At 44.8% G+C, this 12442-nt stretch overlaps 1 protein-coding gene and 2 long non-coding RNA genes across 16 annotated transcripts in view; 1 reads left to right on the forward strand and 2 right to left on the reverse strand.

The window, feature by feature from the left end:
* Positions 1-1019, reverse strand: part of LOC140632002 (uncharacterized) — a 5537-nt gene extending 4518 nt beyond the window's left edge. The window contains exon 1 of the long non-coding RNA XR_012029518.1: positions 675-1019. This is a non-coding gene — a long non-coding RNA (uncharacterized lncRNA). The remainder of the gene's footprint in view (positions 1-674) is intronic.
* Positions 1-12156, forward strand: part of LOC140632001 (uncharacterized) — a 19168-nt gene extending 7012 nt beyond the window's left edge. The window contains exons 2-3 of the long non-coding RNA XR_012029517.1: positions 5470-5628; positions 11554-12156. This is a non-coding gene — a long non-coding RNA (uncharacterized lncRNA). The remainder of the gene's footprint in view (positions 1-5469; positions 5629-11553) is intronic.
* MICU1 (mitochondrial calcium uptake 1) overlaps positions 3791-12442 on the reverse strand; it is a 248023-nt gene continuing 239371 nt past the window's right edge. For all 14 annotated transcript variants that reach the window (XR_012029516.1, XM_072823516.1, XM_072823512.1 and 11 more), the window contains 2 exons: positions 9708-9797; positions 3791-4772 (listed from right to left, as the gene is read on the reverse strand). Coding sequence is in view for 13 of the 14 variants with exons in the window: in XM_072823516.1 (XP_072679617.1) it covers positions 4612-4772; positions 9708-9797 (251 nt within the window). In the remaining variant the exon portion in view is untranslated. The remainder of the gene's footprint in view (positions 4773-9707; positions 9798-12442) is intronic.

Consider the following 12442-nt stretch of genomic DNA (forward strand, 5'->3'; position numbering starts at 1 on the left):
AGGTTTTAAGTTTCCCTTTAGCTGTGTCCCACAAGTCTTAATATTTTGTATCTTCATTATTATATTCTGTTCTAAGCATTTTAAAATTTCCATGATGACTTTTTTCTATAATCTATGTGTGTTCTAAAATCTTCAAATGCATTTTTAATCTTTTTTTTTTGGGTGAAGATTACCATATTAATTAACTCTAGGGTCACAAAATCACTCTCCAATCTGTCCTGGATACTCCCTAGAGCTTCAGTTCCCAGAAACATGCTTTTTGGCCTTTGGACCTTTGCAAGCGAGGCAGCCTCTGCCTGGGCCCCTCCCCCACTGTTAGCTCCTACTCAACTGGCAGGCCTTGTTTTTTTTTTTTTTTTTTTTTTTTTTTAATTTTTATTTATTTATGATAGTCACACAGAGAGAGAGAGAGGCAGAGACATAGGCAGAAGGAGAAGCAGGCTCCATGCACCGAGAGCCCGACGTGGGATTCGATCCTGGGTCTCCAGGATCGCGCCCTGGGCCAAAGGCAGGCGCCAAACCGCTGCGCCACCCAGGGATCCCCAGGCCTTGTTTTTTTTCCCCCTTTTTACTTCAAGAGAAATCATTTCCTCTGCAAGCTTGCTTTGACCTCCAAATTGGGATTGGGTGGCCCTTCTGCTTTTCTAAGTGCTCTCATAGCAACGTGTACTTACCACAAACTCCTTGAAGACCTTGCTTAATGCTTGGCACATACCGGGTGGGCAGTAACGAGTTGTGGAATGAATAGAGCAACTCATGCACTCTCATTTGCTGGTAAAAAATCCCATTCTGGAGCCACAGGAACACAACACAGGCATTGCTGCTTTCCTCTTCTCAATGATAATATGCATACTATCTCTTTTCATGGTTATGGTCCATCTCTGGCCGGTCATCCCACCCTACACTGTGCTGCCCAGGGCCCTGAGAGGCCTAGTCTCTGAAGCAGGGCTGGGGTAGGCTGGACTCAAGAGGCTTCGCCCTCTCCGGCTCCAGACCAGAGTCCCTGCACTGAGCCTTCTTGCCAGCAGGTGGCACTTGAAGCCTGAAAGCTGAACTCTTGCCTCGGTTCCCTCGCTTTTCTAAGCCTCTTGGGGCACATAACCCGGCTTGGGCTATGCTAAGCCTTGGAGAGGATGCTCCATCCAGCTGGGGCACCTGGCTCCTGGCTCCCATACTGCTGTCCCTTCTCTCCTGTCTGGCAGCAGCTGTGCCCTGGACTTCTCCTTTCTTAGACTCCAGTTCAGTTTAAGTGCATATGCTTTAACCAGAGCTAAAATTAGGTGGGGCACTAGAAGCTATTAATATGATTTTTGAAGAGCATGCATATTCTTAAACGATTTTTCTTAGAAAGTCTCTCTCCATATTCTCTCTGCTTGTCCTTGTGGATGATGCTGAGCCCAGGGTCACAAGGAAACCCAGCAGCCTGGGTTCCCTCTGAGTTTCTTTCTCTCCCTGAAGCCTAAGGGCTAGAACTGGGGAATTTATTTTTTTATTTTCATTTTTTTTTAAGATTTTATTTATTCACAGAGACACAGCTAGAGAGAGAGAGAGGCAGAGACACAGGCAGAGGGAGAAGCAGGCTCCATGCAGGGAGCCTGATGTGGGACTCGATCCCAGGTCTCCAGGATCACGCCCTGGGCTGCAGGCGGCGCTAAACCGCTGCGCCACCGGGGCTGCCCTGGGGAATTTATTTTTAAGAAATAGAGAACATCAGCAAACACAGAGAAAGGCTGTGGGTATGTGGGAGAAATTTATTGTGGTATTGCTAATATCATTTTTACATTGTCCAAGAATTATTTTAAAATTAGCTTTTGGTAGTGGACTATTTCTTTGACGGTGTCACTGCTCTGGGTCTGAACTTTGTGGATGACAATCCCATAAACATTACATTGATTACAGCAGTGTTGTTAGGGGTGGGCAAGTGGTCCTTGGGAGGCAGAGGTGGGGCTACTAGTCTTGTCAGGAAGATAGTCCAGGTGGGCTTAGGAGGAGACAGCTTGAGTGGAGTCTTTTTTTTTTTTTTAATGATTTTATTTATTCATGAGAGACACAGAGAGAGAGAGAGGCAGAGACACAGGCAGAGGGAGAAGCAGGCTCCATGCAGGGAGCCCAACGTGGGACTCGATTCTGGATCTCCAGGATCACACCTTGGGCTAAAGGCAGCGCTAAACCACTGAGCCACCCAGGGTGCCCTGGAGTGGAGTCTTGAGGAGGGGAAGGTTATTCTATCTAGGTAGAAGAAACAGTTTGGATAAAAAGAGAAGCATGTATCAGCCTTTTGTACTTCCCAGTGCTCCCAGCCTATCCCACATGCTGCCTAGTGAAATCCTCTCAGCCTGCTCACATGCCACCTTGCTCAAGGACTTCTTTGGCGGACCCTGGCCTCTTCTGGGTGATTTAGCTGGTACCTCTTACCTGCACATTTAACCCTATTGTGCCAAAGTGTGGCCATCCTGTCTTCTTGAGCACCTGGACCCCCTATGCTTTCTCAGGCACTCCTAGCGGCTAAAGGAGCCCAGCTGAAATTCCATGTACCTGTGGTAGGTGAGTGCCCTTGACAGAGGGTTTCAAGATGTAGGTAAGATCTTTACCCTATCCTGCTGTGCTCTGGTTTTCAGCTTCCGTGAACCCAGGCCAATCAGCAGATCTCTTCTTGCGGGAGAATGAATGCCCATGAAGGCTGTGAATGGGACTTCTCTTGCAGGCTGGAGAAATGAGGGTTGTGGAAAAGAGTGATTTTGGGATTCTGGGACAAATTTAAGAAAAGCTCTCATTGGGCAGCCCTGGTGGCACAGTGGTTTGGTGCCGCCTGCAGCCTGGGGTGTGATCCTGGAGACCCGGGATCGAGTTCCATATCGGGCTCCCTGCATGGAGCCTGCTTCTCCCTCTGTGTCTCTGTCTCTCTCTCTGTGTCTATGAATAAATACATTTAAAAAAATCTTAAAAAAAAAAAAAAAAAAAGAAAAGCTCACATTTTGCCCCAGAGCAATGAGCAAGGCAAAGACCACACTTGGGTACCATAATTCATATCCCAAGAAAGGAGAGCGGAAGGCAGAGAGGTAGGTGAGTGGCAAACTCATTTGAAAAATAATCTAATCTGCTCCCAGAAAGGATGCTGGAAATGAAGTTGTGAAGTTGCTCTGGAGAAAATGCTGGGGTTGGCACTGTCACAGGTGCAGAGACCCAGGCCTCCGCTCTTAATTGGCTGATGAACATTTCCCACCAACTTCTAGGGCTCAAAGGAAGCTCTGGGTTTGGTATGGTGGTTCTGTTACTGGACTCAAGACACTGTCAGGCCAGGGAGCATTACCTGGGGACGTTCTGGAGGCTGCAGGAATTCTGGAGGAGAACTGAAGGAGATACTTTTGGACCTGAAGAAACCTGAGAACTCATTAGGCTCAACCCTGTCATTTTGCAGTTAAGGAAACAGATGGGAAATTACTTGTTCAAGGCCATACTGAGTTAGTGAGAGGTGAGTCCGTATAAAACACTGGTTGTTTTGACTCTAAAATTTAGGTCCACTACACCAGATGATTTCTCTTATACACCACCCCATCTTAGTTCCTAATTGTGGAGTCTGAGTTACCAAGGACTGTGTACCTGGCCCAAGATGATGCCATCCAAACTGTGCTAGGACAACGCCACCACTGCCCTCCAAATGCCCTCACTTTTAGCCTTTCAACAGGAAGAACCAGACTGTGGTAGAAGGAAACAGGCAGGATCTCAAACCCAGTGGAGAAATGAAATGACAAGTACCCCAGAGGATCCTAAAATAAAAGACACAAGAGCCTTTTGTGGGGGTAGGGGGAGTTTATTGTAAACTGTTCTAATTAAAGTGATATTTTACGAGGGTTTAAGACAGAGGGCAGACAGGCTCTGAGCCAGGCTTCAGCTTCAGAGGGCCGCTCCTGGAGGGGAAATGGCACTTGCAGGGAACACAGACTCAATCACTGCTGCTCATTAGGCACCGAGTTATGGCAGAGTCCTCCTAGGGAGCCCAAGAGCCATGAAGCAGCTGCTTGAAATTCCAAATCTTGCTCCAAATCCCGCTGTGCCTATCACCTGCCCGGAGCAGGCCTCAGAACCATCCTGGGGACTGACATGGATCCTTTCTCTGGCCCAGGCTGCCCGGCTCTTCCTCATGACCGTTCATCACAGGCTTCCTTCTGCCTTTCAGAGGTCTTCCCAACTTGTGGCTTAAAAACACCAGCAGGAGGAAAAGCAAAGAATGTTCTTAATGTAAATCCACAGCAAAAATTACTCGAGAACTGTTTCCCAGGGTTTGCGGGTATGTGGGTGGTTCCTTGCATTCTTCATCCACAGGGTAATTTGAATGCATGGTGCTGATGAAGATGCCAGAAGCCTGAACTTTTGGGACTTGTTCACGTTTTTGAGAACCTATGGGGATAATCACTGGGCAGAAAGAGAGCTGAGCAAAAATGCTTTGCCAAAGAAAGGGTGGAGAGGAGAAACTGGTTGAATCCTGAGATCATTCCCAAGAGGAAGGGAGCGCTACTTCCAGAAGCAGCAGCCAGAAAGCTTGTGCCAAGGCTCTGCTCAAGGGGTCAGGGTGCTCTGGGTGGAGGCGGTGGTCCCTCTCACAGTTCTGGGTTACTGTTTAGGCAAAGCGAAGTCCCAGGCAGTTTCCTGTGCGCATTTCCACATGGCCTGCATGAGGCGGGTGAAGCCCATGTCTTTGGGCTTCTCTAGGCCTCTCATCAGCCGCTGCTTCATGATGGAAACAAATTCCTTATTGCTCAGCTCCCCATTGCCTAGAGGAAGAGGCAAACACAAGAGGGATAAGTGGAGGCCTTTGAACAAAGACGCTGAGAAAATGCCATCATTCACACCCACATCACATGTGGGTTCCAGAGCCCAGTGCACCCTCACAGCCAAATTTAATTCTCTTGGCTTCAAACAAATGGTTTGCTCCTTCCTTGATGTTTTGGATTATAACTCAGTGGCAGGTTAGTGTAGTATGATAAAAGTTGAACAAGAATATATCGTAGGTCAGGTCCTATACTAGGAGTTGACAATAAAGAGGTAAACAGGACCTTGTCCTTTGAGATACAACCAGGATGTGGGAGAGACAAATATATTATTTTGACAGGGTGGCAAATGCCAAAGTGGGGTGAACAGAAGATGCTATGGGGGGCACAGAGGAAGAGATCTAACCCAGGCTCAGCATAGTGCAAGCACAGAGCAATAAAGGCTTCCTGGAGGTGACTCCTAAGTTGAATCCCAGAGGATGAGCAGAAATTGGCCAAGTAGGAGGGAGTGAGACAGAGGAGGCTTTCTAGGTAGTGGTTCATTCTAGTCGCATGAGCAAAGGCATAGGCAGGGAGCAGGCTGTTGGGTACCTAGGAACTGCTGTACACAGGGGTGGGGAAGTAAACAGAAGGGGTGGGCAGGAGACAGGTCCCCAAGGGTCTTGTATTTTCATTAAAGTGTTTGCGCTTTATCTTCCAGGAGTGGAGCGGAAGGAAGGAAAGGACTGCAAGTAAGTAAGTGAGATGGAGTTAGATTTCCATTTTGGATGGATTTCTCTGGCTGGATATGGGGATAGGACAAGAGAACCACATAACTGGAATACAGGAATCAATCGGGAAGACTACTGCCATAGTCCAGGTGAGAGATGAAGTAGGGTTTTCACAGTAAAAACCAAAATCAAAAATCTGGCTTTGGGTTAAGCCTATTTTCTCATGGCCTCCCATTTCGCCCTCTTCAGTGACAGTCTCTTAGGTCTGGAGAGCAACTTGGAGTGTGTCTGGTTTAACCAAAGGTCAACCTCTTCAGCCACACAGAACAGGAACCATGTCAACAGTAGAGAACAGTTACCCTTTAACTACACGCCTAGGAGTAAAGGTCTGCTGCTGACTAAAAGAACGGCAGCCATTTCTGGTGGGGATAAGACAACAGGAAGCCAGCAAACAGACTCTTACTAACAACTGGCCTGGGAAGAGAGTGGAAAGAAGGAACACAGGGTTTACTTTTGTGGAGAGTACCTGAAAACCTAAACTGGCCCATGTTTTCTGGCTGGAGGGAGCATGGAGAGCCTCAGAGGTACCTCATAGCAAGGAGGAGATTAGGAGATTAGGAGACCTAATCTATGGTTTTCAAAGTCAGGAGAAGGATTATCTTTGGGAGAGGAAGTGACTGGAAGGCAGTACCAGGGGGCTCTGTGGTCCTGCTAATGTGATGTTTCTGGATAATGCTGGTTATACAGGTGTGTTCAGTTATTATTTTTTAAGAATTTATTTATTTGAAAGAGAGCATGAGAGAGAAAGTGAGTGAGCACAAACTGGGGGGCAGGGAAAGGCAGAGGGAGAGGGAGAAGCAGGCTCCCCACTGAGCAGGGAACCGGATGCTGGGCTTGCTCCTAGGACCCTGGGATCATGTCCTGAGCTGAAGGCAGAGGCTCAACTGACTGAGCTACCCAGGTGCCCCAGTGCGTTCAGTTTTTAAAAATTTAGCAAGGTGTTTACTTATGATATTTGCACTTTTCTGTATGTATATTATACTTCAATATAAAGAGTTAAAATGTAGCCTGGCTGGCTGAAAAGTGACCAATAATATGGCTTATTAAGAATACAATTAAAAGGGCACCTGGGTGGCTCAGTCGGTTAAGCATTTGCCTTCAGCTCAGGTCATGATCTCAGGGTCTTGAGATTGAGCCCTGTTGGGCTCCTTGCTCAGTGGGGAGTCTGATTTTCTCCCTCTGCCCCTCCCCCTATTTGTGCTGTGTGTCACTCTCTCTCAAATAAAAAATAAAATCTTAAAAAATGGAATATAATTAAAAGAACAAAAAAGGTCTAAATGAGATTCTTAATATCTTTATAAGAGAGGCTGAAGATGAAAAAATCTGAGGTCATTTAGACTATCATGGGATTTGCTTCCTGCTTCCCTAAGGCCAGAGCTAATCAATGTGAATGGCTTCTGCTACTTATGAAGCAAGTATATGACTGAATGTCATCTGTGTGCATGTGTCATCTGTGAGTGCAACTCTAAATTCTGTGATGAACAAGTCTGAAAAGTCAATGTCCTCTGGCATTTTGACCTAAGATCTAGAGCTTGTAGAATAACAATGGCTTTTAAATTTAATATGCACTTCCTTTTTCTGTAGATAAAAACAAACAAACCAACCCAGAGGTGTTAAATGATTTTTTTAAAGGTGACTCAAGTAGATATTGACAGAACCTCCTTCTAAAAGGCTGGAAAATCCAATTTCATTTCTCAGGCCTTCCTAGGAGAAGAGGGGCACTGTGAGGCCGCTTGCCTTTATTCTCATATTTACTTTATGGACTGGCTCTCTGGCTTCAAAAATTATAAAATTAAGTGTTTTTTGGAAAAAACCTCAAACCAACTAGAAGTGATTTTGCAAAAACAAAATCTGAGGGAAGCTAAACTGTAGAGCAGTGCTCTTCATTAGAACCATCTTTCATGAGGGAATTTTTTTTTTTTTAATCTGTGCTACTTAATATGGTAGCCACTGGTCACATGCAGCTATTGAGTACTTGAAATGTAGCTAGACAGACCAAGGAACTGTTTTCAGTTGTTAATTTTAATTGATCTAAATTTATTTTTATTTATTTTTTTGTTTATTTATTTAAGATTTTTTATTTATTCATTCATAGAGACACAGAGAGAGAATGAGAGTCAGAGACACAGGGCAGAGGTAGAAGCAGGCTCCATGCAGAGAGCCTGACCTGGGACTCGATCCAGGGTCTCCAGGATCATGCCCTGGGCTGCAGGCAGCACTAAACTGCTGAGCCACCGGGGCTGCCCTAATTGATCTAAATTTAAATAGCCACATGTAAGTAGTAGTATCATTTTGGACAGGGCAGCACTAGAGAATAACCCACCCCTACCCGAGGGTGAGGCCATCTTCTTGTTCTAACCCTGGAACAAAACAAGGTTTGACTCAGACCTTGGTTGTGGGTGCAGGTGGGAGGTTTAGATAACTCAAGTTCAACTAGGTAATTTCAATAACTTAAGAAACACCTATTAGGTGCAAAGTACTATCCGAGGTACCTATGGAGGAGTCCAAAGGTGAACAAAGGACTTGCAACTACCCTTAAAAGGCTCATAATTTATTTACTGCAGGGTTATTTACAATAGCCAAGATATGGAATCAGCCCCAGTGTCCATCCACGCTGACTGGATAAAGGAGATGTGGTGTGTATGTATGTACATGTACGTACACACACACACACACACACACACAGACACACACACCCTGGAATACTACTGAGCCATAAAAAGCAATGAAATCTTGCCATTTGCAATGACATGGATAGAGCTAGAGAGTATAAGGCTAATAAGCAAAATCAGTCAGAGAAGGACAAAAACCATATGATTTTACTCTTGTGGAATTTAAGAAACAAAATGAGCAACAGGGGAAAAAAGAGAGAGAGAAAAAGAGACAAACCAAGAAACAGGCTCTTAACTAAGGAGAACAAACTGATGGTGACCAGAGGGGAGGTGGTGGGGGGGATGGGTGACATGGGTGATAGGGATGAAGGAGGGCACTTGTGGTGATGGGCAGTGGATGATGTATGGAATTGTGGAATCACTATGCTGTACACCTGAAACGAATAGAACATTGTATGTTAACTCACCGGAATCAAAGTGAAAACCTTAAAAAAAAAAAAAAAAACCTCACAACTTAGTAGGGAAGATAGGTCATATACACAGAGGTAGAGAGTAACATGCTGTAATGAAGACAAATTGAAACACGTTAAGGAATAAAAAAGCCGAAGGGATTCACTATGCCGGGGCCAGAAGGAAGGTTTCACCAAGGCAGGAACTTCTGACCTGCTTCCTGGATTCCACTGGTCTTACTTCCTAGAGGGAAGATGAACAATGAATCCTGGCTGTGACACAAGCAGTAGAGGTAACAGAATAGAGGGAAGCTGCCAGCTTTGATTCATATCCTCGCTATGCTATCTACTACTACCTGTGTGCTCCTGGGGAAACGACTCAGCCTAAGTCTCAGCATCCTTATCTGGAAAATGTGGTGAAGAACAGTTCTTACAGTCAGAGAATTACCTGAGTAGCTTAGCACAATGCCTGGCTCTTAGTAAGCACCGAGGAAAAGGGTAAGGTTCTACTGTGAACATCAGTAGTAGTATTATGCCAGGACACATAGCTGAGAAATGACACCACAGTGGAACCAGGACCTCTTAAATGGGCTCAACTACAGAGTGGTCACAGACACCACAAACCACTGCAAGCTAGAGGGCAAAAATGGAATGTGAATGACTGCAATGTGCTTTGGGAGGTAGAGAGGTCAGGACCACCTTTCTAGATGCACTCAGATAATTGTGTGCTCCTGGTCTATTAAGGGGCAAGTTGAGTCTAATATTTTTGTTTCCTTTTTTTTTTTTTTTTTTTTTTTTTTTTTAGTTTTTATATTTGAGTTTACTTTTACAAACACTACTGGAATTGAATTGTTTCCTTTGTTAAGATCTTTATGGTCATACATTAATTTAGGCCTATAGGCAAATTGGAGTTACAAGAAGAAATGGAAAACACAAACCAGGACCTATGGTTATAGTTCTCAAGTGATGATGCGGAGGGCTGAGCTACTGGTGTGGGAAAGGGGTAAGTTGAAGAGGTACAGGCTAGTGCACTGGAGCTGTCTGCAAGGCTCCGTTATAAACAATGTCTACTTCAAGGACAATCTAACTCCAGAGGGCCCCACTCACCATCGCAGTCAAAGAGCGCAAACACCACATCACACACATGGTCGGAGAGTTCCACTTTAGCTACTGTCCTGGCCACCTGCTGCATGGTCACTGAAAGAAGAGAGATGCTGAATTAGTACAGCAGAGGGACTTTCAGTTTGCGGTCTCTGAATGAGTGGGATAAAACTACTCGGTCATAATAAAAAGTTTTCAACTATACTTAAGTCATATTTAAGAAAATGAGAATTTGGTTTTAACCCAAAACATCCTTTCCTTTTCATCTCAGGTTCCATTCTTTTCTTTTTAAAAAAGATTTCATTTATTCACTTGAGAGAACATGCACACAAGCAGCGGGGAGGGGCAGAGGAAGAGGGAGAAGCAGACTCCCCGCTGAGCAGGGAGCCCGATTCAGGGCTTGATCCCAGGATCCCAAGATCATGACCTGAGCTGAAGGTAGATGCCCAGTTGACTGAGCTACCCAGGTGCCCCTAGGATCCATTCTTTTCTACTGCTGCTATATTTTAGGAGGTATATACAGTTAAGTAAGAGTGCCTGATACTAAGTTCATAGAGACAGAAAGTAGATTAGTGGTTACCAGGGGCTAGGATGATGGGGAATGGGAAATTAGTGGTCAGCAGATACAGATTTTCTCTTTGGGGTGATGGAAACATTTTGGAAGTGACAGTTGCACAACAGTGTGAATGTAATTAATGCTGATGATTTGTACAGTTAAAAATGGTTTAACTGTCATCTTTATGTTAATATATATGTCACCACAGTAAAAATTAAAAAAAATTAAATTTTATCCACTTATTTGAGAGAGAGAGAGACAGAGACAGAGCACAAGCATGAGACATGGGGAGGGGCAGAAGGAGATGGAAAGGGAGAGAGAATTTCCAGGTGACTCCCCACCATGCATGGAACCTGATGCAGGACTCGATCCCATGACTCTGAGATCATGACTTGAGCTGAAAACAAGTTGGATGATAAACCCACCGAGCCACCCTGGCACCCTATACCATAGTAAAAATTTAAAAGGTGAAAAATCCACATAATATTTAAGCATGGGATTCTAATGGTCTAGAGCATGCATTGGTGGTTCTCTTATTACCAGGAGTGTGCCTTGAGAAAAAAACTAAGAATGCCCGATATTGCAATAGTCTCCATCTTGGCATCTCTCTCTGGCAGGAAAGAATATGATGATGAAAAAGTCAAGGAAATAAGCAGGCAGCAAAAGAATGAGAGGTGGGGAATGAGGAGGTTTGTGTCAGGACACTAACAGGCATCACCTTTCCTTTGCTGACTGCCAGCTAAGGACCTGCATCCATGAGCTCCTTGCCCCTCCTCCTGGCCTTCCATCAGCCACTCTTTCTTTTCAACTGTGCCCTCTGGGGTAACAGTGGGCCCCCATATCACTAATTCAGTGTCTGTGGCCTTTTTTGTTTTGTTTTGTTTTTCTTCTTCCAGACCTCCACGGAAAATCTCTTCTCTCTTACCATTTTCTCTTTATCTGACATTTACTGTTAGACACTGGCAATCATGTGAAAATTGGGTTCTCATGAAAGACAAGCCAGGAAAGGTTAGGCCATTTCCACTACCTATTCTCACTGTCTGTCCTCAAACCTGATCTAGGGGCACGTATAATTTATGTTATTGCTTATGGACACTTATCTTAAGTGAGGTAAACCTCACGGGAAAGAAAAGGATTGACTTTTACTTATCAATCAACTAGCAATGAAGTGTTCTAAATATTAGATTTAAAGATTAGATTCACCCAGAAGCAGTGTGAACTTGAATTAAAGTCAGTGTGCCTTCTCTGTGGATTTGGTTCCTATTAATTTCAGTTCTTTCCTGTCATTTTCTCCAGCATTCAACCTTTCACTTGGCCTCAGTCACCTCTATGTATTCACCACAGCGCCCCCAAGGTTGGCAGATACAAGTACCAGAGCAAGGCAGAGAAGCAAGGAGGGGATGCAGGAGAGAAACTGCTTGGAGTCACCAGACTCTGAGCTCTGCTCTGGCTCCACCACCCATTTGCTGGGTGACCCTGATGAAGTCTCTTGAAATCGCTTTAAATTTAATTTTTTCATATTCATATGAGGGGATGCCACAAAATAACTGTTGAGGGGCTTAGCAGTCCAAAGAACAGTTTGTTGGTGTTTTTGAGAATCTGAGGGTGGAGGTATACAGAGACAGCTGAGGATCTCTATGACAAAGGGTATAGGAAAGTCGTATTGGCCACAAGTTAGGCTATGCCTTAGTGTTCACAGCCTCTGGCTTGAGGGGGACGGCTGCCCAGGAGGGCAAGAAGAGCCAGTTTTCTCACCCACACCCAGGATGTTAGTTAGGGTGAAGGAGGAATCAAGATCCCTTGGAACTTCAAGACTTCAGCAGAAGGTATTTCAGCGGATGTTCATGAGATGTGGTTAACTGCCGACAGGGGAGCTGGAGAATCTGCACAACTGCAGAAGTTCTGGGGTTTAAAAACTTTGCCTTGTAGGTCTAGATACTTGATTTTCTCTGCTGGCCCAGGAAGAACTGATTCCTGCTAACTAAACTGCCCAAGGAAGGAACAGAAATCAGCATGCCAATTTACAACAAGAATAGTAACTGTTAAGAGAACTAAAATGGTAACAGCTGGTTATTATACTTCTCAGTTGGAAAATCTAACTAAGGAAATTCAATTCATCTCAGAAGATTGCTCAGTGCAAACAGAATCGGATCAGAAGGAACTGAATGCCTCAGACTGTGATAGA

Source organism: Canis lupus, chromosome 4 (assembly GCF_048164855.1).
Source record: "Canis lupus baileyi chromosome 4, mCanLup2.hap1, whole genome shotgun sequence".
NCBI lineage: Eukaryota > Metazoa > Chordata > Mammalia > Carnivora > Canidae > Canis > Canis lupus.